Below are 26,488 nucleotides of genomic sequence, written 5' to 3' on the forward strand. Positions count from 1 at the left end.
AATCCCCCTTTTCTTTCTTTCTTTCTTTTTTTTTTCTAAATTTTTAATCTACACTTACCTGAAGAATACTATGTTTACTATGCTCTCCCCTATATCAGGTCCCCCCTAACAACCACATTACGGTTACTGTCCATCAGCTTAGCAAAATGTGGTAGAGTCACTACTTGTCCTCTCTGTGTTGTGCAGCCCACCCTCCCCTTTCTCCCTCCCCCCAATGCATGCTAATCTTAATACCCCCCTTCTTCTTCCCCCCCCTTATCCCTCCCTGCCCACCCATCCTCCCCAGTTCCTTTCCCTTTGGTACCTGTTAGTCCATTTTTGGGTTCTGTAATTCTGCTGCTGTTTTGTTCCTTCAGTTTTTCCTTTGTTCCTATACTCCTCAGATGAGTGAAATCATTTGGTATTTCTCTTTCTCCGCTTGGCTTATTTCACTGAGCATAATACTCTCCAGCTCCATCCATGTTGCTGCAAATGGTTGGATTTTTCCACTTCTTATGGCTGAGTAGTATTCCATTGTGTATATGTACCACATCTTCTTTATCCATTCATCTACAGATGGACATTTAGGTTGCTTCCAATTCTTGGCTATTGTAAATAGTGCTGCGATAAACATAGGAGTGCATCTGTCTTTCTCAAACTTGATTGCTGCGTTCTTAGGGTAAATTCCTAGGAGTGGAATTCCTGGGTCAAATGGTAGGTCTGTTTTGAGCATTTTGATGCACCTCCATACTGCTTTCCACAATGGTTGAACTAATTTACATTCCCACCAGCAGTGTAGGAGGGTTCCCCTTTCTCCACAGCCTCGCCAACATTTGTTGTTGTTTGTCTTTTGGATGGCAGCTATCCTTACTGGTGTGAGGTGATACCTCATTGTAGTTTTAATTTGCATTTCTCTGATAATTAGCGATGTGGAGCATCTTTTCATGTGTCTCTTGGCCATCTGTATTTCTTTTTTGGAGAACTGTCTGTTCAGTTCCTCTGCCCATTTTTTAATTGGGTTATTTGTTTTTTGTTTGTTGAGGCGTGTGAGCTCTTTATATATTCTGGACGTCAAGCCTTTATCAGATCTGTCATTTTCAAATATATTCTCCCATACTGTAGGGTTCCTTTTTGTTCTATTGATGGTGTCTTTCGCTGTACAGAAGCTTTTCAGCTTAATGTAGTCCCACTTGCTCATTTTTGCTGTTGTTTTCCTTGCCCGGGGAGATATGTTCAAGAAGAGATCACTCATGTTTATATCTAAGAGGTTTTTGCCTATGTTTTTTTCCAAGAGTTTAATGGTTTCGTGACTTACATTCAGGTCTTTGATCCATTTTGAGTTTACCTTTGTATATGGGGTTAGACAATGGTCCAGTTTCATTCTCCTACATGTAGCTGTCCAGTTTTGCCAGCACCATCTGTTGAAGAGACTGTCATTTTGCCATTGTATGTCCATGGCTCCTTTATCAAATATTAATTGACCATATATGTTTGGGTTAATTTCTGGGGTCTCTAATCTGTTCCACTGGTCTGTGGCTCTGTTCTTGTGCCAGTACCAAATTGTCTTGATTACTATGGCTTTGTAGTAGAGCTTGAAGTTGGGGAGTGAGATCCCCCCTACTTTATTCTTCTTTTTCAGGATTGCTTTGGCTATTCGGGGTCTTTGGTGTTTCCATATGAATTTTTGAATTATTTGTTCGAATTCATTGAAGAATGTTGCTGGTAATTTGAGAGGGATTGCATCAAATTTGTATATTGCTTTCGGCAGGATGGCCATTTTGACGATATTAATTCTTCCTAGCCATGAGCATGGGATGAGTTTCCATTTATTAGTGTCCCCTTTAATTTCTCTTAAGAGTGACTTGTAGTTTTCAGAGTATAAGTCTTTCACTTCCTTGGTTAGGTTTATTCCTAGGTATTTTATTCTTTTTGATGCAATGGTGAATGGAATTGTTTTCCTGATTTCTCTTTCTATTGATTCGTTGTTAGTGTATAGGAAAGCTACAGATTTCTGTGTGTTGATTTTGTATCCTGCAACTTTGCTGTATTCCGATATCAGTTCTAGTAGTTTTGGAGTGGAGTCTTTAGGGTTTTTTATGTACAGTATCATATCATCTGCAAATAGTGACAGTTTAACTTCTTCTTTACCAATCTGGATTCCTTGTATTTCTTTGTTTTGTCTGATTGCCGTGGCTAGGACCTCCAGTACTATGTTAAATAACAGTGGGGAGAGTGGGCATCCCTGTCTGGTTCCTGATCTCAGTGGAAATGCTTTCAGCTTCTCGCTGTTCAGTATAATGCTGGCTGTGGGTTTATCATATATGGCCTTTATTATGTTGAGGTACTTGCCCTCTATTCCCATTTTGCTGAGAGTTTTTATCATGAATGGATGTTGAATTTTGTCAAATGCTTTTTCAGCATCTATGGAGATGATCATGTGGTTTTTGTCTTTCTTTTTGTTGATGTGGTGGATGATGTTGATGGATTTTCGAATGTTGTACCATCCTTGCATCCCTGGGATGAACCCCACTTGGTCATGGTGTATGATCCTTTTGATATACTGTTGAATTCTGTTTGCTAATATTTTATTGAGTATTTTTGCATCTACATTCATCAGGGATATTGGTCTGTAATTTTCTTTTTTGGTGGGGTCTTTTCCTGGTTTTGGTATTAGGGTGATGTTGGCTTCATAGAATGAGTTTGGGAGTATTCCCTCTTCTTCTATTTTGTGGAACACTTTAAGGAGAATGGGTATTATGTCTTCTCTGTGTGTCTGATAAAATTCCGAGGTAAATCCGTCCGGCCCCGGGGTTTTGTTCTTGGGTAGTTTTTTGATTACTGTTTCAATTTCTTTGCTTGTAATTGGTTTGTTTAACTTTTGTGTTTCTTCCTTGGTCAGTCTTGGGAGGTTGTATTTTTCTAGGAAGTTGTCCATTTCTTCTAGGTTTTCCAGCTTGTTGGCATATAGGTTTTCATAGTAGTCTTTAATAATTCTTTGTATTTCTGTGGAGTCTGTCGTGATTTTTCCATTCTCATTTCTGATTATGTTGATTTGTGTTGACTCTCTTTTTCTCTTAATAAGTTGGGCTAGAGGCTTATCTATTTTGTTTATTTTCTCAAAGAACCAGCTCTTGGTTTCGTTGATTTTTGCTATTGTTTTATTCTTCTCAATTTTGTTTATTTCTTCTCTGATCTTTATTATGTCCCTCCTTCTGCTGACTTTAGGCCTCATTTGTTCTTCTTTTTCCAGTTTTAATAGTTGTGATGTTAGACTATTCATTTGGGATTGTTCTTCCTTCTTCAAGTGTGCCTGGATTGCTATATACTTTCCTCTTAAGACTGCTTTCGCTGCATCCCACAGAAGTTGGGGCTTAGTGTTGTTGTTGTCATTTGTTTCTATATATTCCTTGATCTCTATTTTGATTTGTTCATTGATCCATTGATTATTTAGTAGCATGTTGTTAAGCCTCCATGTGTTTGTGAGCCTTTTTGTTTTCTTTGTAGAATTTATTTCTACTTTCATACCTTTGTGGTCTGAAAAATTGGTTGGTAGAATTTCAATATTGTGGAATTTACTGAGGCTCTTTTTGTGAGCTAGTATGTGGTCTATTCTGGAGAATGTTCCATGTGCACTTGAGAAGAATGTATATCCTGTTGCTTTTGGATGTAAAGTTCTATAGATGTCTATTAGGTCCATCTGTTCTAGTGTGTTGTTCAGTGCCTGTGTGTCTTTACTTATTTTCTGCCCGGTGGATCTATCCTTTGGGGTGAGTGGTGTGTTGAAGTCTCCTACAATGAATGCATTGCAGTCTATTTCCCTCTTTAGTTCTGTTAGTATTTGCTTCACATATGCTGGTGCTCCTGTATTAGGTGCATATATATTTAGAATGGTTATATCCTCTTGTTGGACTAAGCCCTTTATCATTATGTAGTGGCCTTCTTTATCTCTTGTTACTTTCTTTGTTTTGAAGTCTATTTTGTCTGATATTAGTACTGCAACCCCTGCTTTCTTCTCACTGTTGTTTGCCTGAAATATGTTTTTCCATCCCTTGACTTTTAGTCTATGCTTATCTTTGGGTTTAAGGTGAGTTTCTTGTAAGCAGCATATAGATGGGTCTTGCTTTTTTATCCATTCTATTACTCTATGTCTTTTGATTGGTGCATTAAGTCCATTTACATTTAGGGTGACTATTGAAAGATATGTACTTATTGCCATTGCAGGCTTTAGATTCGTGGTTACCAAAGGTTCAAGGTTAGCTTCTTTAGTATCTTACTGCCTAACTTAGCTCGCTTATTGAGCTGTTATATACACTGTCTGGAGAGTCTTTTCTTCTCTCCCTTCTTATTCCTCCTCCTCCATTCTTCATATGTTGTGTGTTTTGTTCTGTGCTCTTTTTAGGGGTGCTCCCATCTAGAGCAGTCCCTGTAGGATGCCCTGTAGAGGTGGTTTGTGGGAAGCAAATTCCCTCAGCTTTTGCTTGTCTGGGAATTGTTTGATCCCACCATCATATTTAAATGATAGTCGTGCTGGATACAGTATCCTTGGTTCAAGGCCCTTCTGTTTCATTGCATTAAGTATATCATGCCATTCTCTTCTGGCCTGTAGGGTTTCTGTTGAGAAGTCTGATGTTAGCCTGATTGGTTTTCCTTTATAGGTGACCTTTTTCTCTCTAGCTGCCTTTAAAACTCTTTCCTTGTCCTTGATCCTTGCCATTTTAATTATTATGTGTCTTGGTGTTGTCCTCCTTGGATCCTTTCTGTTGGGGGTTCTGTGTAATTCCATGGTCTGTTCGATTATTTCCTCCCCCAGTTTGGGGAAGTTTTCAGCAATTATTTCTTCAAAGACACTTTCTATCCCTTTTCCTCTTTCTTCCTCTTCTGGTATCCCTATAATACGAATGTTTTTCCTTTTGTATTGGTCACATATTTCTCTTAGTGTTGTTTCATTCCTGGAGATCCTTTTATCTCTCTCTATGTCAGCTTCTGTACGTTCCTGTTCTCTGGCTTCTATTCCTTCAATGGCCTCTTGCATCTTATCCATTCTGCTTATAAATCCTTCCAGGGATTGTTTCACTTCTGTGATCTCTTTCCTGACATCTGTGATCTCCTTCCGGACTTCATCCCACTGCTCTTGCATTTTTCTCTGCATCTCATCCCATTGCTCTTGCATTTTTCTCTGCATCTCTGTCAGCATGTTCATGATTTTTATTTTGAATTCTTTTTCAGGAAGACTAGTTAGGTCTGTCTCCTTCTCAGGTGTTGTCTCTGTGATCTTTGTCTGCCTGTAGTTTTGCCTTTTCATGGTGATAGAGATAGTTTGCAGAGCTGGTACAAGTGACCGCTGGAAGAGCTTCCCTTCTTGTTGTTTTGTAGCCTTTTCCTGGGAGAATAGCGACCTCTAGTGGCTTGTGCTGGGCAGCTGTGCGCAGACAGGGCTTCTGCTTCCTGCCCAGTTGCTTTGGGGTTTATCTCCGCTGTTGCTGTGGGCTTGGCCTGGCTGGGGCTGTTCCTCCAAAATTGTGGAGCGCCGTTGGAGGGGGAGCAGCCAGGAGACTATTTATCTCCGTAAGGGGCCTCTGTGCTCCCTGCTGCCCAGGGGGTTAGAGTGCCCAGAGATCCCCAGATTCCCTGCTTCTGGTCTAAGTGACCTGTCCTGCCCCTTTAAGATTTCCAAAAAGCACTCTCCAAACCAAAACAACAGCAGCAACAATGAGAGAGGGAACAGAAACAAAGAGAAAAAAAAAAGGAAAAAAAAGGAAAAAACAAGCGATTTTTTTTTTTTTTTTTTTGTCCTCAGGTGCCGGTCCCAGGCACCCGCTCACTGGTCCTGCTGCCCTGTCTCCCTAGCACCAGGGTCCCTGTCCTTTCAAGGCTTCCAAAAAGCACCCACCCACCGGTCCCGCAGGGAAGGAACGCTCAATATTCTTTGTCCTCAGGCACTGGTCCCAGGCACCCGCTCACTGGTCCTGCTGCCCTGTCTCCCTAGCACCAGGGTCCCTGTCCTTTCAAGGCTTCCAAAAAGCACCCACCCACCGGTCCCGCAGGGAAGGAACGCTCAATATTCTTTGTCCTCAGGCACTGGTCCCATGCACCCGCTCACTGGTCCTGCTGCCCTGTCTCCCTAGCACCAGGGTCCCTGTCCTTTCAAGGCTTCCAAAAAGCACCCACCCACCGGTCCCGCAGGGAAGGAACGCTCAATATTCTTTGTCCTCAGGCACTGGTCCCACGCACCCGCTCACCAGTCCCGCCGCCCTGCCTCCCTAGCACCGGGGTCCCTGTCCCTTCAAGGCTTCCAAAAAGCACTCGGCAAAAAGAGAGAAAAAAAAGGGGAAAAACGCGCGATTTCTTCCGTCCTCAGGTGCCGGTCTCAGGCACCCACCCACCGGTCCCACAGGGAAAAATGCGGGATATTCTTTGTCCTCAGGTGCCGATCCCAGGCACCCGCTCACCAGTCCCGCCGCCCTGCCTCCCTAGCACCGGGGTCCCTGTCCCTTTTAGGCTTCCAAAAAGCACTCGCAGAAAAGAGAAAAAAAAAAGGGGAAAAACGCGCGATTTCCTCTGCCCTCAAGTGCCGGTCTCAGGCACCCGCCCACCGGTCCCGCAGGGAAAAACGGGGGATATTCTTTGTCCTCAGGCGCCGGTCCCAGCCACCCGCTCACCAGTCCCGCCACTGTGCCTCCCTAGCACTGGGGTCCCGTCCCTTCAAGGCTTCCAAAAAGCGCTCGCCAAAAAGAGAAAAAAAAAAAAAAAAGGGGGAAAAACGCGCGACCTCCTCCGTCCTCAGGCACCAGTCTCAGGCACCCGCCCCCAGGTCTCGCAGGGAGAAACGCGGGATATTCTTTGTCCTCTGGCGCCGTTCCCAGGCACCTCCTCACCGGTCCCGCCACCCTGCCTCCCCAGCAACGGGGGCCCGTCCCTCTAAGGCTTCCAAAAAGCGCTCGCCAAAAAAAAAAAAAAAAAAAAAAACCACTCCGGTTTCTCTCCATCCGCCGGGAGCCGGGGGGAGGGGCGCTCGGGTCCCGCCGGGCTGGGGCTTGTATCTTACCCCCTTCACAAGGCGCTGGGTTCTTGCAGGTGTGGATGTGGTCTGGATGTTGTCCTGTGTCCTGTGGTCTCTATTTTAGGAAGATTTTTCTTTGTTATATTTTCATAGCTCTATGTGTTTTTGGGAGGAGATTTCCACTGCTCTACTCACGCCGCCATCCTGGCTCCGCCCCCCTTGAATATTTTTCTGTAGCTCTGTGAACATGTTTATGATTTTTATTTTGAAATCTTTATCAAGAAGATCGGTAATTTCAGTTTCACTTAGCCCTCTTTCTGGTGTTTCAAGGATTTTGGTTTTTACCAGGTTCTTTTGCCATTTCATATTTGTAATGACTACTATGGAAAAAAACTTTGTGTAGGCAGGGCCATCTAGTGCCCAGAAACTCTACTCTTTGGAGCTTCCCAGCCTCTGGAGTGATGATGGGGTTGCAGGTGAGCAGTAACACTACCTGCTGTGAGGAAAGAGCTGTTTCCTGCTTCCTTACTGCAGTACCTGCATCCACTGCCAGGGCCAGTCTGCCAAGCATGCAGGATGAAGCTTTTGCATTATGCCCCTGAAGCTGCTGTAGGCAGGGCTGCCCTCTGGCTGGCCTGATGCAATGGCTGGGGCAGCAGGTTTGCAAACCAATGCTGGCTGGAGGAAGGAGTGGCAGGCTGTATATCATCGTGGGGGGCCTTGGCACACATCACTAGCCTGTGAAATGGAGCTCCTGAAGCTCCTGAAAGTTCCCAATCTTCTGGGCTGAGTGTGCTGGGACAATTTTGTCCACCTGTCCTTTCTCCTGAGCCCAAGCTCTGTGTAATCCTTGCTCCTGTGGCAGCCTTCTCACTGTTGGGAAGTCTTTCATAGTGCCTGCCTTTCTTTTGTCCCAAAGTGGCTGTTCTGTTCTCCACAAGTGGTTGGAATCTCAGTCTCTCTGAGTATTCTGCCTGTCTTTGCTTTCCAACCCCACTAATCTCCAGAGAACCATGTAAAGTAGGTTCATGGTCCCAGAGCAGATCTCCAGGGCTGAGTGTTCAGCAGTCCCAGGCTTCCACCCCTTCCCTGCTCTGTTTCTCTTCTTCCTGCTGGTGAGCTGGGGTGGGGGAGGGTTTGGGTTCCACCAGATCATGGCTTTGCTACTTTACCCTTTTCCGTGAGGTCTTCTATTTTCCCCAGATAGAACCAGTCTGTTGCAGTCTTTTTTCCGGTCACTGTTTCAGGATTTGTTGTATTTGCTGTATTTTCATATTATATGTGGTTGTGGGAGGAGGTTTCTATCTCACTGCTGATGCCACCATCTTTAAGCCTCTCCCTTCAGATAGGATTGTTTTTATCATATGTTAATTAGCTAATGGTTTTTGTATTCCATATAATCATTTGTTAACCTCATTTAAAATGAATAATAGACTTTAAGGAGTGAATGGGTTAAGGAATTTCAATCTCCCTCATGGGTTGCGTTAAAGGAGCTTTTCAAAAACCGTGTGTGTGTGTGTGTGTGTGTGTGTGTGTGTGTGTGTGTGTGTGTGTGTATGTTGTAGGTACGCCTTTCAGTTTCAGGTATGCCTTTCAATTTCATGTATCTCATGCACATAGCTTGCTTCTTCAGTCTGAAAAACTGAGCTAGGCCTTCTTGGGCCAGTGAGTCAAAGCTGAGGTTGGAGGGTACATGCACGTTGGTGCTGGGCTGTGTTGACTCATCCCTGAATGGCTAATGGTGGTAGAAATTTCATCAGAGGTCATCTCTCTGCTGGCATGTTCAGGTGTTTTTAGTTTCCTTTTGTCTCTTCCTGTCATGTGCAGGACACTGTGTTAAACACACTTTGCTTGTGTTCTCTCACTGACCTCACAATAGAAGCCTTTGAGGTATGTGTTGTTATTGCACTCATTTTGAAGATGAGGAAACTAAGGTTCAGAGACATTAAGAAAATTACTAAAGGACACAGCTTATTGTATCACCTGCATAAACCCTGGTTGCTGATGCTTCAATGTCTCTGATATTGAGCAGTAAATTTTAAAGTAGATTGAAAGCTAATATTTGTAGTCCTAGGTTCGTTTCCCAGATGACCAGGAGAACTTCTGAATAAGGGTACTTTAGGGGTTACAATTCAGCCTCTCTTACAGAGTTTAAATGTCTTCCTCTGCTCAAAAGCCATGTTTGTTCTTTTCTTTGTTTCTTTGTACATGGCTATAGCACTTTCATTGACACAGGTGGTATCAACACAAGTTGAAAATAACAGTGACAGAACTAAGTGACTTGGTATTTTTAAAAGTCATTCTTTTTACAAAATTCTCAGCATATTTGAGATGCACAATTCTGTGTATTCAGTACACTTAAGAATTTATGGAGCCAGAGCTCAAATCAGCCCTGACTTCAAGGCAATTCTGTTTCAAGGGGCTTGGCACATCTGCCTGGCCCTGGCATGGCAGAACCAGTCCTGGCCCTGGGTGGTGACTTTGCTCTGCTCTCTCAGGCACTGTGCTCTTCTTCTGCTACCCGGACCCTGACCCTCAGGGGATATATAATGGGTGGACATAAACACAGCAGTGCTGAGGCTTGAAAAACAATTTCCAGGGATTTCTCCCTTTCTGGCTTTTTCTAGTTGCTAGCCTATTTATTTCTTGGTTTTTTGATTTACAAAATTGCACCCTTTGTGATTCATGTGCTCTAAGTGTAAGTACAGAGCTAAACAGAGACTCTGAAACAAAATAGCCCCATGTGGGTACTAGTGTATTTGAAAAGTGTAATCACCAGCCCAGCACGTACATCCAACGTGAGTGAGTTTGTGAATATTCTACTCAGCTCCATCAGAGAGAGAGAACTCTCTCCTTCAACATGGAGTGGTGAATGCTCTAACCTCTTCTCCCCATCAGATTAGAGAAGGGCACTTTTTTTTTTTTTTTTTTTGGCTGCACACTTCTCCCCTACCCTTAAGCCCCAAATACCACATGTTGTCAAAATGAAACCCTCTGGGACTGAGATTCAGTGATATGCCACACACTTTAAGATGTTGAATAGATATGTAGTGATGGAATAGATGTCTTGAAATAAACATATGGGTTCTGAGCCAGCATTTCCCTTCTCAGGAGGTCTTCTCAGTTTGTTCTTTTGCTAGATGACTCGCCAGGAGTCAGCCACAGGTTTGCAAAGAAAATGAAGATGGATAACCAGAGACAGACAAAGGCAGGCTTCAGACCTGGAGTGGAACTGTGCTGCAGATGTCGGCTAGAGCCCTTTGCTGCCCTGCCTCTTACCTCTGGCTGCCCGGTACTGGGCGGCGTTACCCTGCTCACAGGTAGCTGTGACTATTTAGCTTCTGTTTGAGCTGGAGGATTACCAGTGCTGTTTTTCCTAGGAGGCATTTGCAATTATTGCAACTTGCAGAGACAACTGTAGTGGCTCCACCTCTCCACCTTTACAGAAATTTCAGTTGACCTTAGCATTTCTCATTTCATGTGAGAAGAGGCATGATTTATGAATCCTGCTTGGTTTCAGAATATAGCTTAAAGGAATACATTACTAACAGGAGTCGTGAGTGCCACATTAACTATTTTTAGATAGGCGAATCTTAATTGGACACATAACAAATAGAAGGTGGAGGAAGAATGAAAGGGAAAAGTTAGTCTTTCTTAACGGGGGGAAAAACTTGGTAGTTGCAAGGTTTTATCCTTAGTGACATTTTCCTCATCTGTTTCCCTGGCAGATGGTCACCTTGATGCATCATGTGCTCTACTATAATGTGAGGCCAAGCTCTTAAGTTTTTTCCTTTTCTGCCATTTTTGAGAAGAGTCACCTTAAAAGGCAAATATGTTTTCTCCCTGAATAAACTAATTTTATCCCATTCCATTAATCTCTATTGATTCACTTTCCCAGGTTTTGAATGAAACTGAGATCTATGTGGCTGTTTGGGTACTTTGTGGCTCCTGCATAAACACCAGTTGTTGATGCTTTAATTTCTCTGAAGTGGAGCAGTAAATTGAAAAGCAGAACAAAACCAAATATTTGTAGTAGTGGGGTCATTTCCCAGAATGGCTAGACAGTTTCTGAGAAGGTCACATTTGGGGTTTCAGAAATGCCTCTTTTGTAGAATCTAAATATCTGCTTCTGACCAAGAGGCCACACATTTTCTTTTTTAAAAAATTCCTCATAGCAGCTTCCATTTGACATAGGAGGTAACACACACTTTGAAAACAAGAGCGGCAGAATTAAATGACTTGGGTTTTTTAAAAGTTATTCTGCTCTTTACAGAATTCTCAGCATATTTGAAATGCACAGTTCTTGCAAGTATTTAAAAGATGCCAGGCTTTATGAGAGAATCATTTTCATGCCAAATGTTTCTCTCTACCTGAAGTTCAGCTCAATGGCTGACAGGAAGGGAGCCTGAGAGCTGTGAAGAAAGACAAAAGGGAAAATTGATTTGGAAAAGGTTTCTCCTTTTCACTCTTTGGGCTTACTGGGTTTTTTAGACATGTGTGAATGCCTCAGTAGGATGTTGTCTGATTATAGCATGGCTCCCACAGCTGCAGAAAACATTAACACAGTATGGCCTGATATCACTTCCTGACAAAGACAGGAAGGTGCACCAAATTCTAACGTCTTTCACAGGGAATGAGGTATGAGTATTTTTCCTTTAAAATGATCTCCATGCACATGAAGGATAGAAATTGCTTGCACAAGTCCTGTCTGAGAGGTGAATGACTTTATACAGAAGAGTACTGTTTTGTCATCTCCAGACCTATTCTCCACCCTGCAGGGAACTGATGACATTTTATTCATTTCCATGCACCTGGAGGGCAGGAACCAAGTCTATTGAGTACCTGTGAGATACTCGGCATTGGCCCAGGCACTTCACAGGTGATGTTTCTTTTAATCCTCAGTGCTGTGCAGTTGTCTTATTTCTCTCAGTTTCAAATGAGGAAAATAGAGGCCAACTCAGTGCTATATACATACCAGGTACTCAGTACCTTGCACTGAGGTGTGGCGGTTAGGAGCGAGGTCTCTAGCCGTATCCTTCCTAAATCTGAGTCCCTGCTCTGCCCCTTTGTAGCTCTTTGATCTTGGAGAGAGTACTATGTCTGCAAGCCTCAGTTGCCTCAAGCATAAAATGGGATATTAAAAGTCATTTAATCACCGTAAAAGGTGAGCATTCTGTGACATAATCCATGTCACATGCTCTAGTATTATTGTTATGGTGAAGTGGATGGATGAATGAATGGATGTGATTATGAATTTCCTTAGTGTCATGAGCCGTGGGTGCTCATTCCCTCGTCTACTGCTGGAAGAGGTCAGGGACCAGTGGTTAGCAACATTCAGTCCCTCTTGGTCAAGATGTAAGATACATGGGATTGCAGTTGGAGCTCTTGAGACCCCAGCCTGGGTCTCTTCATCCCAGTGGCCTGGGATCACTGGCTGTTGTTCAGTTTCAGCGCTCTTCTGGATTGCATTCTCTGAGTTCTGCTTCCTTGAGTATTTTGAGCACATGTGTGCAGATGGATGGCAGACCCATTGTTGTTGCTGTTCATACTTAAATTCCTGGTAGTTTTAGCTGAAGAAAATTATTCCTCTGGAATGTGAAAAGGGCTTTCTGCAAGGTGAGCAAATTGTGGGAAGCCCTATTCTGGGGTGCACAGGACAAATAAAGACAGGTCATTTCCAGGAGTTACATCTTCACTCTCCCTGAGGCTCCCTGTGTGCAGTAGTTTATTTCGTGATGTCTCTTGTAAAGGCAGCACCAATATTAACAATGTGAACAAAACAAACAAACGTCTTTGTTTGCTACCATCTGAAAGCTCCTTAGGGCCCATAGACTCATTTACAAAAATTCATATGCGCAAAACTTGTTTGCAAAAGCAAATAAAATATGTCATCACAAATGCTCTTCACCTGAGTGGCCTCGGGGACCAGTTGAAAGCGAGTTTGCGCCTGAATGTTTGCTCTACGGTTGTAGCTCAGCAGTCTCGGGCCACCCAGGCTCCTCGCCAGATGAACCCTCATCACGCTGAATTGGATGGTCTGAAATCTTGGTATAACTCAGATAGTTGTGAAGTCACTGTTCTGACTCGTGAGTCCCCTTTTTGAAAACCAGCATCCAATCATTGTGCCCTAGGGCTTTGAAAATCTCTTTGAAAGTGCATTTGTTAAGATGTCCAGCCAAAGAAACATCTTGGTGTTTTGCTGAGTTTGGCTTTTATGTCCCCTTATATGCTTTCTTTCCTGGTGAAAATTCTGGCTGCAAGTGTGATGGGTGACGGTGCCTAGGAAACCTGAGTTGTGAAAAGTAGACAAGAGAAACCCTGATTTTCAAGGCAGGTAGTACTTAGAGATAATTGGAAGCCACCGAACACTTACTAAAATCTCAGTTTTGGAGTACCTTTTCCTCTAGCAATTAAGAGTATATGCGGCAGGGATGAGGAAGATACATACCTATCTGGCAGGCTTTCTGATACACAACTACAGTTTTTCTCAAGCTTTAACTCTGTGGCTTGTTTTAGCTTGATTGCTTAATTTACTTATTCAACAAATGTTATTTATTGAACACCTGTATATTCCAGGCTCCAATCTGGGTGGCCAGGATATAGAAAGGGACAAAGCAGGTAAAAATCTCTGCCTTCAAAAAGAGCAAGCATTGTAAAGGGGGGGATAGATTTGGCAGAGTAATATTTTTGGATATTTTACCTTTTGGTCTTTTTCCCTCTAGGGTGTTATGGACACTTGTTTATCCTAAAGTTATTTTGTGTCCTTTATGGTCTGAATTCTGAGGTATAATTTTATCAAGCACAGGAGTGTTAGACTTTTCTCATAGACTCTTGGAAATAAGAAAAATATGACATTTGTTTCTGGTTCAATTTCAATGGAATTTATCTACTCCATTTGGGAATTTTTTTATTTTCTGGCTGGTGGCAACATTGTTTCCAGTCTCAGAGGCATAAGCCATCTTCCTGTTGAATACTCCTTAGCTGTATGTATGGCTTTACTCTGGAGGCACCTGGCTGCAGGTGGTACTGTTCCATGAAGGTGGTATGAACCAGCACAGTACTAGGTGACAGGATGGTCACCAGCTATCATGAGAGTCACAGTACTAATTGAAATTTCTGCACGCTAGTGTGTCACTTCAGCTGTGAGACGTAGAACCAGGGCTCGGTAACAGTTAATAGTAAATTTTCTGAATGATGAATGCTTCCCTTAAAAATCTTACATTAGATCAAATCAAGATGATTCTCATAATAATGTTAGGATAACGTCAGTCTCACCCTTCTGTATTCTTACACGCTTTCTTGAATGGGAAGGAAAGAGGATGAATTATAGCCAGCTCCCTGTAAATTATGCTGAATTGAGGGTATGCTCATTGAGGAGGGCAGCACATGTGTCTCATAAGTCAAGAAAGAACAAAGAGAGAAACCTCCTGCCTTCATGTTCCTCTAGTCTTTCTCTGAAGGCCCTGTCCAGACCTTGAGAGGTGCCACTACCTGCTAATGAGTTGCAAACTTGATGGACTTCTACATTTTACCAATTCTCATTTCCATTCCATAATCCCCAGGTGGAAGTGTCAATCAAGAGAGGAACACCTAAGGTGGGGAAGGAGAGAAAAGATGGGCAGGAATGAGAAAGACAGTCTCTTTTAGGCAGGTAAACAGCTCTTGAATATGTGAGATGTCTCCTGCCCTGAGGACGGTGTAATGAAATAAAATAGACAATGAGTTCATTCCTAACTATTTCTATCAGATTCTCCCATCCTCGACCAATTTTCTGTTTGCCTTCTGCTCTGTTTGGTCCTTGCTCTGAGGAAATCCAACTGTTTTCAAAGAAGCAATCTGCATTGTGTTTTGGCCCATCTTGCCATCTTGATGTAAATACTATCAACTGCAGTCTGTCACATCTTCCTCCGCTGAATGAGGGAATTGCTTCCTGACACGGGAGTTCCTCTAAAGATAACACAGGGCAGAGAAACTGCATCTCACATTAGCAAGTCTAACAACAAGGACTCCAGGAGACAGCCAGAATGCACCACCATAATCAAACATTTTCCAATTCCCCAAATTAAAAAAAAATACATATGTATACGAAAAATAGCTTGCTGTTGGACCTGCTGGAGGAGAAGATAAAACAAAATAGTTAAAATGAAAGTGTTGTGTATTCACCTGGCTATCTCCCACAATTTCAGCCTCAGTGGGGTACATGTTTCTGGATTTCAGTGTCAAAAATGTATTTTTAAACAACTTTGCTCTTCCAAGTTCCGGATGTACATAGGATAGCTCTGTCTGAACCTGCCCCTGATTATGTTTGTCTATGCACTTCGCACTCTCTCCTCTCTGCAGGGGTAAGGCAGGTTTTTCAGAATCATCTCCCTGCCTCTGGGAAGAGTAGGATTTAACTTTACAGACAGAGAGATGCCTCCCACAGCCTTCCCTATTTCCAAAGAAGGTTCTTAGCCATTTCGAGGAGCATTATTGCATCAGGGACTTTTTCCTGTTGTCAAGCCTCAATCCCCATGGCGACCAGTTCAGTCCTTTTCCTGGTACCATCTTCACGGAGCCCTGGCTCCCTACTTTGTCGGCAGAGCCTTGGTTTGCCACTCCTCGGCAAGAGGGCAGAATCTGTAGTGAATGGAAACTGAAAGGCACATCTGTTTTTCTCCTGTGAATTAGGAATCTGTGAATAATAATTGGGATGGTTGTTGAGAATTCCGGAATCCTGACTAATTCCACATCAATAGAGGAGACTCCCTAGAGATCCAAGTATCATATATACATGTAATCAGTCTGTTGAGAAGTCTTACCTTGTTAGGGTTTATATCAATGTAAAATGGTTTTATTTTCCCCACTCACTGCTTTCCACCGTACTGTGTTGAATCTTACTTTCCTGCTGGGAAGCAAGTTTCTTAGCAACATCTAATTTCCTGTCATTTTCAATTATTAGTATCGTCTCATTTGGGTATTTAAAACCTAGTCTGTTCATTTAAAAAAGAGATTAACCTCAACCTTGATTCAAAGTGTGCTCTCCCTCCTGCTCCATTGTTTGGGTGAGTGTGTATGTGTCTGGGGTGGTGCTGTGCTTCTGAGACACTTTTCTTCTCTTCTAGGACCTGATTCCTCTGGAGTTGGGCCTGCGAGGAGGCAGGGAGGAGGCCGAGGGCCTTGCAGAATTGGTACAGTGTCAGTGGTGGGCAGGCCTCAGGCCATACTCACACTGGTTCAGACGCCTTCTGCCTGCTGGGTGGTCTCTACTGAAATGATGTCAACATAGTGTTGTGTGTAGTTGGGGCAGGACCATTCCCTCCACCTCCATCCCTAGGAAACCGTGCCCTGCATCCCCTGGGCCTTGTCAGAGGGCACACCACCCACCCCTTCTCCAGGCTGGGGACACCGTAGCTTGGAACCCCTCACAAACCTGCCCTCAGTGCTTCTTCACCAGGGCTGATATGAGCCACGGGCGCATGCTTCTGCCTCCTGAGAACTGAGCAGAATAGACAGGTGGGGCTCCCTCTTCCTCCAGACACACCTGTGTCCTCCAGACACACCACAGTGGGTCCCACAGAAATCTCTAGATTTCACTGGGTATTGGGTTCCATGTTCACATGAACCTAAAATTTCAGTGGACGCACATCAGGGCCCCCTTTCTCCCCCATGGCCCACTGTACTCACGGACTTCGAGATGTTTTCCCAGGGACCTTCTGTACTGCTCCACCTGGTGGCCACACCATGGAGGGCCTGTGGTCCTGCCGCGCCACAGGGTCCACTGGGAAATGGCGATGCCAGGCCCCACTTCCTGTGGGCAGACACCTGCAGTCCCTATGAGTGATTCTCATGATACCCTCCTTCCTTAGGGAGGGCGAGAACCCTGCCCTTTCCCTCAAATGCTGGCCTCCCCACAGCCCTGTACACCTCTTATTCCCTGTTAGACTAGAGGTGGGGTTTGGGAGTCGCCTGGGAAGGGTGCTCTGAGAGGACTTCGTTGGTGCGAGGGCCGCTTCGGCTGCCTCTTAATAAGCCCTACAGCGAGCCGGCTTTGGCCGCTGGGGGCTTTCTCTTACATGGCTTCAGTTTTGGGTCAGAGCAGAGTTTTAAGATGCTGAAATATGATACCTGCCATGTGCACATTATAGTGTGCACCCATAAATAGGTGTACCAATATATGGGTAAATATCCTAGGCCCTAAAAAGATCACCATGGATCATCCTTCTCATATGCAATTCACACAAAAGCCCCATTAACCCATAACAAAGACGAAGTACAACCCATTCTGATTTTTCCCATGACTATGATTTTTCTTTTTCCAAATGTCAGACTCCAAGCTTTAAAAAGGTATGTGGGTACCTCTGCCATCCTGGTGCCCAAATGCTACATCCAGTCTTATTGAGAAGATTAAACAAGTGAATAAATTATTGCAAGTACTTTATGTGATCTACAAATATATGCTAGTATCATGATTGCATATGATCGTGTATGAGATTTTCTGTGTATAGGTATACACATTTATAAGCCTTATTCTAGTTTAGAATATGAAAATAAGTTGGTGTCTGGAATAAATTTTTAATTTCATTGATACACACTAATCAATTAAGACTGCAGTCAGTCTTGAACCAGACTGCCCAGTTTTAAGGCTGGCTCTGTGATTTTAGGCAAACAGCTTAATCTCCCTCTGAGCCTCACTTCCACATCTGCAAAATGGGGATAATAACAGTGTCTACCCCAAGGAGTTGTTGTGAGCATCAAATGGGTTTGTTCACGTAAAAACATTTAACCTTAAAAAAGCATCTGAAACATCATAAGCTTTCAAACATGAACTACTATTATATACCTATATTAAGTGCCTAAAAATGGGAAATGTCTTATTTTTTCTGTATTTTGGATATTTTTAGTAGCAGTAAGTGGATAAAACCGGCCTTTACTTTGTGGTAAGTTGAGTTTTAAACATTGATTTACCTTAGTTACCTGCAGGCCGAGGGGTAGTGGTGTGAGATCCCTTGATACGATCAGAGTCAGACTTTCCTGTGATCAGGGTAGTAGCAATACACAGAATCAACCATTGACTCAAAGAGCAGGCTAATTAGCCAGGCAGGACAGACAGGAGGAAGCAAACGAGAATATAATGACCATCCGTATTTCTCAGGTTGCCACACTGGAAATGCATTATTAAGTGACAGGCCCTGGTGACTCTTTCTTCCTACCCTAACTCACATATTTCCTGCTTCCTGTTTGCAATACTCAGCTCCCCTTTGAGATGCTACACATTTACAGATTAATATCTAAGGGAAAAGTTTGACCTAATGATTCCTTTCAAATGGGTTCTCAATATTCCATTAATTGTTTCAGCCTCATCGCTTGCCTATCTTCTGAGTGTGCACAGCTCTTATTAGTTTTATTGGCTTACCCAACTCAGATTGATTTTGTTGGATTTTCTGGAACCAGAGGTAGACCGTTTGTGTATTTATTTCCTTACATCCTTCTATTTTTATCTTTCCATTTCAAGCTTTCATTCTACAGTCATCACATATGCTAAGCCTTCTCAGTCTTGATCTTCTCAGCAAATATTTGCCAGGTGGTAATTTTTTATTTGTTATCAACAGCCAAATTTAAACAAGGCTAATCTGGTTCTAATTTGGTTTGTTTAATCCCTAGTCTTGGTACTTAGCAAAAGCAAATGCTAATTTCTTATTCTTTCTTCAGTATATGTTATTCTTCATTCTTTTTGTACAGTAATTTTTTTTTAAATAAAAATAATTTGGGGCAGCAGGAACTACATTTGGACCTGAACTTTAATGGAAAGCATTTTGGTAGGACTACTGTAAAATAAGTACTGGAGCGTTTTGGGGTAGGAGGATCTGTTTAGGCCTCTCGTTACTGCGCTTCCCTGGTTTCTACCAGTATCTCAGGGGTGCACTGAGTGACCCAGCCTGGTGGAGGGGCTCTGTAGTGGCAGCCCTGAGTGGCAGTTGCTAGTTGCTGCATGTGCTCGGCTTCCTGTGGAGGCTGCCTGCTGCAGGCTGGGTTGTGTAGACTGCAGGGACAGAAGGACAGCTTTTGTGTGCATATCTTTGGACTTGCCTATGTTGTGAGTGTCTATTTGCTGCCTGCAGGGGAGGAATTTCTGACGAGGGGCCAAGGTAGGCAGTGGGGACATGCTGTAGCTGGCTGTTGAGCATGTAATGACAGGATTTCTCAAACCCTAATTTCACTTTCAAAATCCGTGTCCTAATCAGAGGATAAATTCAGATTCTGCTCCCCCAAGCAATAGTTTGCAAAAGTACATGTCCATATTTTTCTCCTTCAGCTATGTACCCTGCTCATGGTTGCTGACTGCTGTTGGAAAAGCTTCCTCCTCACTTTTCTGTCTGGGGACTTGCAGATGCTACCTGGTCAACAAAACTTAGACTCCTCCAGGAAGCTCTCCCTGACTACTTCAGTCCTGGGACACCTCTCAGTATTCTAAATCAGGCACCCACACACTACTGCTTGTAGGCCATATCCAGCCCACTGCTGTTTTTGTAATAAAAGTTTTCTGAGATCATAGCTACATTCATTTGTTTACATATTGTCTTTGGCTGACGTTGAGATACAGTGGCAGAATTCAGTTATGGCAAAGACCATATGGCACACAAGCTTAAAATATTTACTTTCTGGACTTTTACAAAAGAAGTTTGCTGACTCCTCTCCTAAGCTGAGAAGGCTTAATGTGTGTGCCACCCAGCATAATGTGTAATAATTGCTCCTATTTTACAGTTTACAAAACTCACTTTAGAATTCAGCAGAGATTTTTAGTACTTCCCAGACATTTTGCTCTTTGAACAAATAATCTCAGAGTTACAGTTGGAGATGGGGGTGAGTTCCCCAAGAGGGCAAAGAGCACACACAGGCTCAGGAGTCAACATCCATTTATTACTGTTGTCACACGATTGCAAAGAAGGCTCTCAGAGCATAGCTTTTTACCTAAACTAGTTCCCTCCAACCCAAAACGTTTACTAGTGTAAGAACAAAGCGATCTTAGTGTAAGAACATAAAGCTTATCAAATTTCTTTAAGGATGTGTGAAGATGTTACTTAATCAAATTATTTATATGGAAGTCCAAATAAGTACACTTATATAAAATTAGAAGGTTAGCATTTGCTTTTAAAAAATCATATTAATGGGAACCTTTCAGACACTCTGGTGTCCCACTTTATAAGAATCTGACTTGTAATAGGTTTGAGGGTGAGAATACACTGAACTCAGTGGTCTAGAGTCAGATTCATTCACTTGTCTTCTGTCCTGCCTAGTGGTCAGCCCATTCCCAGGGTGGAGTACACGGAGGAAGAAACCAAAACTTGGGGTGTTGTGTTCCGGGAGCTCTCCAAACTGTATCCCACTCATGCTTGCCGGGAGTATTTGAAAAACTTCCCTCTGCTGACTAAATACTGTGACTACAGGGAGGACAACGTGCCTCAGCTTGAAGATGTCTCTGTGTTTCTAAAAGGTAAGGCTGCCCACAGGCTCTCTTCTCTTTCTAGACAACATCCTCAGCTTGCCTTCCAAGGACATGTGTTGCAGCAAGGGCCCTTTTTGCACAAAATGAAGAACCGTCTCTGATTTTAAAAGAGAAGCATTGAACCAACAATTACCCAGGGCCACCTGCGGACAGCAGAGCAGGGGCTTCGGATGGGGAGCTAGACTCAGCTGTGTGCACAGCTCCGGGCTTGGGGAGGTCTCTTGGTGGTAGGCTGCTTTGTACTACGAACCCCCAGAGGATATTTGCAAGTCCCACTTTGAGCTTTTCCTGATCCAGGTACTACTCTGTTGGGCTGCATAGGCACGGAATGATCTCCAAGGTGACTTTTTATTTGCTTTGTTAAAAATTATGTACTGGATGAAGAAATATCATGGATAATGTAGAACACTAGTGACTTTCCTCTGGGGGAAACCAGTCAATCAAACCAATAGTTTGATGTATGAAATGTGTGCCAGGGACTGTACCCATTGCTGCTGTTACTGTGGTGAGGAAGATGAGGCAGAGAGTCACCTCGGGGTCACAGCCTCTGTGTGGTCACTCTCCTCATGGACCCTCCTGAGACAGTGACTGAGGAAACTCGGGACTCTTGGAGGGGTGGGGGTGCAAAGTTTCCTGGTGGCCCGCTTCCTCCTCTGTTCATTGTGGTTAAGCCCTCAGGGTCTCTGCACCCCCCAAGCCACCCCCTCATCCCACGCAGTTTGAAGTGCAACAGTTCTAAAAGTAAAAGCCTCACTGCCTGATTTCTTTCCTGAAACTCATTTCCTCAAAGGTGTAAATGTCTTCTTTCTTGGTGAGAATTAATTCTCTAGCCCATCAGGCTCCCCTCTAAGCATCCTCCTCTGAACCTCGGCCCGCCTCCCATATGTAATCAGTCTTCGTTGAGTGTCCTAGTGCTGCTCTAATACATAATGACAAACTTAGTGACTCCCACGAATGTGTCATCTTACGGTTTTGGAGATCACATGTCTAATGGTGAGGTCACGTCAGTGTACATTCCTTCTGGAGGTTCGTTTTCCCTGCCTTTTTCCGCTTTTAAGAGTGTGCTTGCATTCCCTGGCTCATGGCCCCTTCCTCCTGTCGCTCCAACCTCTCTTTCCCTTGTCAGAGCTCTTCTGACTCTGATTAGAAGAACCCTTGTGGAGTATACTGGCCCCACCTGATAATCCAGGATAATCTTTCCACCTCAAAATCCTTAACTTAATCAGATCTGCCAAGTTCATTTTGCCATAAAAGGGAACATATTTGCAGGTTGAGGGCATTAGGACTTGGACATTTTGGAGGGCCATTATCAACTTACTGCAGTCTTTAAGTATTGCCGCTTGCAGCTTTGTGACCCATCACGGACCTGTTTTTTTTTTTTCCCCATTCTCCAGCCACCAGCCAAATTGAGGTCCCATCATTTTACAACTTTGACTCCTGTATCTTCTCCCCTCTATTCTCCTGCCCACTTCTTCCAGATGAATCTTCCTAAAGCATTATTTCTTTCCTGGCATCTCTGCTCAGAAGCTATCAGTGACTCTGACTTTACTGGACTTGGCAAAAATTCTTTTGGGTAAAAGTCCACATAGTAAATATTTTAGGCTTTGTGGGCCCTGAGGTGAAATAGCAGCTGCTTTATAGGTATTTAGATAACCATTTAAATGTGACCATTAAAAAACATAAAAACTATTCTTAGCTCATGGGGTACAAAAATAGGCAGTGAGTTTGACTTGGACTATGGGCCATTTTTTGCTGACCTCTGATTTATATGATCAAGTTTTGAACTACTCAGCCTCACTGAAGGCCCTGATCCAGCTCTCCAAGTTTGTCTCCTGCTGTGACTATACTGTACAAACCCTCTCTTCTAGCTGGGGGCTCTCCAGACCCTTGCTTAGGCTCTGTCTCTTGATAGAAAGCTACTCAAATTCTACTTACTCTTCGAGACTCAGAGTAGGGCTGCTTCCTCTATGGATCCTCATAACCACCACCATGACCACTCCTGTCTCAGGTTTCACTCTAGACCATGTGTGTTTCAGGAGGTAGGCATGGTCTGACAGCTGGTACCCTGAGAACCACACCCAGGTCTCGGGAGGACCCCACATGTGGTGAACATCATCCATGATATTTGCTATGGAGGAAAAGAGATTGAGAACCACTGACGAGCACCTAACTACATACTGCTTTATGCTGTTCAACTGGGTGATGTTTTCCCAAATGGCTGTGCCCTGGCATGCCCCTCTTTTTTATCCCCTGGATTTATGTGCATATTATTGCCATGGGCTTGATTGCTCACATACGGGAATTGCTTTTTATTGCATTGTTCCTCAAACTCCAGGAATTTGAATCCCATCTCATAATTTTTGCCGTATCTGTCTCCCAGCTTAGTATTTTTGAGAGGGAGTATGGTATAGAAGAGATTCTAGGTGTGAGTCTCCGCTCTGCCAGTTCCTAGCTGTGTGAGCTGAGACAAGTAGCCTTAACCTCTCTGTGCCTCAGTTTTCTTTGCAATAGAGATAATAATTATATCTACCTTGAAACGTGGTTGGGAGGGGAAACTAAATGACATCCCTTAAAGCCCTAAAGTTACTGCTTGGCTCACAGTAAGGAGAGCAGAGTCTTAGTTGTTATTATTATTATTATTACTGTCTTTGCTGCTGTTGTTTCTCCCAACCCTTCATGAACCAGATGCTGGGATCTCAGTCTGCTTTGTTAATTAGCAGATTGGCAAACACAATGTAAATGTTTGTGTTTTTATTTCCTTTCATTGGGTCACATTTAAAACACCTAGTATATTTAAAAAGGAAACTTTCTAAGCAATGATGTCGACAAATTCAAAGTTCTTGAAGTGATAGCTACTTTTTAAAAAAATGCATAAAAATAAAATACATAACTATTAAAATAATGTTCCTCTGTGTACCACCACTCGTGTGCCACATGTGGGATAGACTGGAGTAATTGATGTAAAGTAGAAAAAGAAGAAAATACACTTATCTTTTTGATATTCAGTGGGAAGCAATCCAAAGTGAAAGCTTTAGGAATGAACATAATACTGTTAGAATTATGGGTCTGAGGAGGCCTGGGAACAGGGTGATTTCCATGTAGATTCCAGCAATCCCAGGATGGACCTGCTTTACAAGCCTAATTGGTTCTTGCCTGTTAAAACCATTCTAACCATTCTCAGGTGCTCTGCTAATGAGTTGAGGGGTTCAGAATGGGAGCCTTTACAATGCGGGTATCAGAGATAAGACTAGGCTTTCGTGGTAAATTTTCTGGGCCTTCATGAGAAGGAAGCACTATCCCTTAAACTAGAACACTGATGGCCCACAGCCTAATTGATTTAGCAGTATAGGGCAGTTTCATAAAGTTTATTGTATTCTGCTTATTTTATTCTCTCTTACCATAAACTAATGGAGCATGGACCTCTTTAGTGTACTTCTTCCAGTGGCAGTAATTAATATGATTGTTTTCATAATATCACAGAAAACAATCCTGTAGAATGAAGGAGTTAGGTGGTATTGGACTACAGAAAGCTGTAGTGTGAACTGATTCCACGCTGCTAGGGAAGGGAGTGAATCAGCTCGGTGTGACCTGAGCACAGACAGCCAGGGGGACTCCCTTCCTCCCTCCCTGGATGTGCCCCTCAGAGAGACAGCAGACACCATGCTAGGCACGCTGGAGATGTCCTCTCCTGTGTCTGATCCTCATCAGGCTTCTGAATTTAAATCCTTATTTTTTTTTTCACTTTTCTTTCCATTTTAATGAATGTCTTGTTCCCCTGGAAACCGTCATTCGAGAGTATATTTTAGCATTGAGAAGTTATGAATATGATAGCTGCTGATATTGTATATTATTCAGTTGTCAAGAGTTTTAAGATCTGGGTTACATTGTTTCTAGCACATCTTTATAAATAATAGGATGCCCTGCTTGGGCCCTCAGGTATCACCAGGTCAGTATTTAGTTGGCTTTTTCTGTTGCCTCTTTAGAAAGGTCTGGCTTCACCGTGAGGCCGGTGGCTGGATACCTGAGCCCACGAGACTTCCTGGCAGGCCTGGCCTACCGAGTGTTCCACTGCACCCAGTACATCCGGCATGGCTCGGACCCCCTCTACACCCCAGAACCGTGAGTGCCCCTTGGGAAGGCTGAACTGGATGGAGACCACCGTACCGTGGAGTGGTCAATGCACACTTTACTTGGAAATGACTTAGGCCCTCTTTTGCCTCCCAAGTGATTTCATCTTTCTAGCCGGTGGGAGCCCCCGTGCTCACCTACAGCAGCAGGGCTCGCTGACAGAGCCGAGTGCCCGGCTCCGGGTGTGGGGCCCCGTGTTCTTGCTCAGCTTGTCTCTCCAGTGGATCCCAGCATTGAACCTACTGCTCTGGCCAGGCTGTTGGTGACATTGCTCCTTAAAACGTGTGTAGGTGTTATAAAGCCATGATCCCTGTAGACCATTAGGACAACGCTGCATTTCAAGAGCCAGGACTCACAGTGAAATTCTAATAATAAGGCTAATCCCTATGCGCCAGGAGCGGCCCATTTACCCCCAAGCAGCCAGGTGGTGTAGGCACTGTTATCATCTCCATTTTCGCGGATGAGGAGGCGCAGGCACGGAGGGATGAAGTAAGCGTGCGTGCAGAGCCAGGACACACGCCGCCCAATGGGGAGGCGCCTCTGGTGTCAGGGAGATGGTCATGCACACGCCCCGGCAACTCTTGTCGCCAGTCCCCTCGGTTTCAGTCCTTCCTGTCGCCCCCAGAGTCAGAGCTCTGTGCTCTGCTCTCTGCCATCCTAGGTTCTCGAATGCTCCTTCAGTCCTGGGACCACCTCTAGACTTACGTGGGGTTTGTGGTGCCTCTCTGGCTCCTTCCTCAAGAGATTCTGCCTTTGGAGTTTTATCCTTTTTCTCCAGGACAGTGGGTGGGCCGAGGGCGTGGAGAGAAGTGTGGGTAGAGAGCAGTGCGTGAAGTGTGAGCCTCCATGTGGTGATAATTTGGCCTTATCATACTGGGATTGTACAGTCCCCCAGGGTGAAACACTCTGGCCTGTTTTCTTAAACTTGCTGAATTCTCCATTGCCTTCGAGGCAGATGCAAGTTCTGTCTTCTCTGGGAAGCATTCTCGTGTGTCTTGCACACACCACTCCTCTCCTTCCTCAGAAAGTCTGTCATTTCTCTTATTATTCATCTGTGATGTGTATTTAACCCTGCTAGCTTTTAGCTTGTTACACTTAAGTGTGTTTTACATCTTTTGTGAAATTACAAACTACTTGAGAGCAGTGCCCTGAATTTTTCCCTGTATGCTTTTTTTTTTTTTTTTTAATGAATAATCACTTACTGGAAGACTGCTATGTGCTTGGATTGTCTGGGAATCCAGCAAAGTCCCTGACCTCCTGGTTGAATGGGAGACAGTGGTCCTCACACAACCAGATAGACAGGGAGCAAGGTGGCAGGGACTGGGCTGCAAGGTACCAGCAGTGCCATGAAGACATGCAAAGCAGGGTGAGGGGACGAAGAGTGACAGATGGTGCCTTTGGGGTGGAGGCATCAGGTGGCCTCTTTGGAGGTGGCATATGAGCAGAGACCTGGATGTGACTGTCTACAGGTAGCATATTCCAGGTGGAGAGAGAAAAGCAAAAGCAGAGACCCTGTGGCTGGGAGCTGTCATCAGGTCTCTGCCCCCTGGGGCTCCATTCAAATAAGTGCCTCCCCCTAATCTTTCTCTCATTTGTCACGGACTGTTCTACAGGCCACTGGGGTTATCACTTTGCATACGATGCTGTTTTACTTGAATAATCTTGTGATTAATGGGCTACCGTGATCATCACAGGAGAGCAGAGAGTCCTTGGAGGCTGAAGCAGTTCAGTCGCTGATGGTGGTGGAAGTGGGCAGGGATGGGAGTGGGTCTCTGGCGTCGTCTGCTCAGCCTCCTCCGTGGGCATGAGGCTCACTGGCTGGGTGGTCCCCACAGGGTCACTTCATTGTTGTTTAGCTCCTTTCAGCTTCCCTGAAAGTGTTTTCAGGTAAGCAA

General features: G+C 44.0%; 1 protein-coding gene across 1 annotated transcript in view; it reads left to right on the forward strand.

The window, feature by feature from the left end:
- The window catches only part of TPH2 (tryptophan hydroxylase 2), a 116,941-nt gene that overhangs the window by 23,524 nt on the left and 66,929 nt on the right, over positions 1-26,488 (forward strand). Inside the window, exons 6-7 of the mRNA XM_036999606.2 lie at positions 20,257-20,453; positions 24,449-24,584. Of these exons, the coding sequence (XP_036855501.1) occupies positions 20,257-20,453; positions 24,449-24,584 (333 nt within the window). The remainder of the gene's footprint in view (positions 1-20,256; positions 20,454-24,448; positions 24,585-26,488) is intronic.

This window comes from Manis javanica, chromosome 10 (genome assembly GCF_040802235.1).
Source record: "Manis javanica isolate MJ-LG chromosome 10, MJ_LKY, whole genome shotgun sequence".
In the NCBI taxonomy this organism is placed as follows: domain Eukaryota; kingdom Metazoa; phylum Chordata; class Mammalia; order Pholidota; family Manidae; genus Manis; species Manis javanica.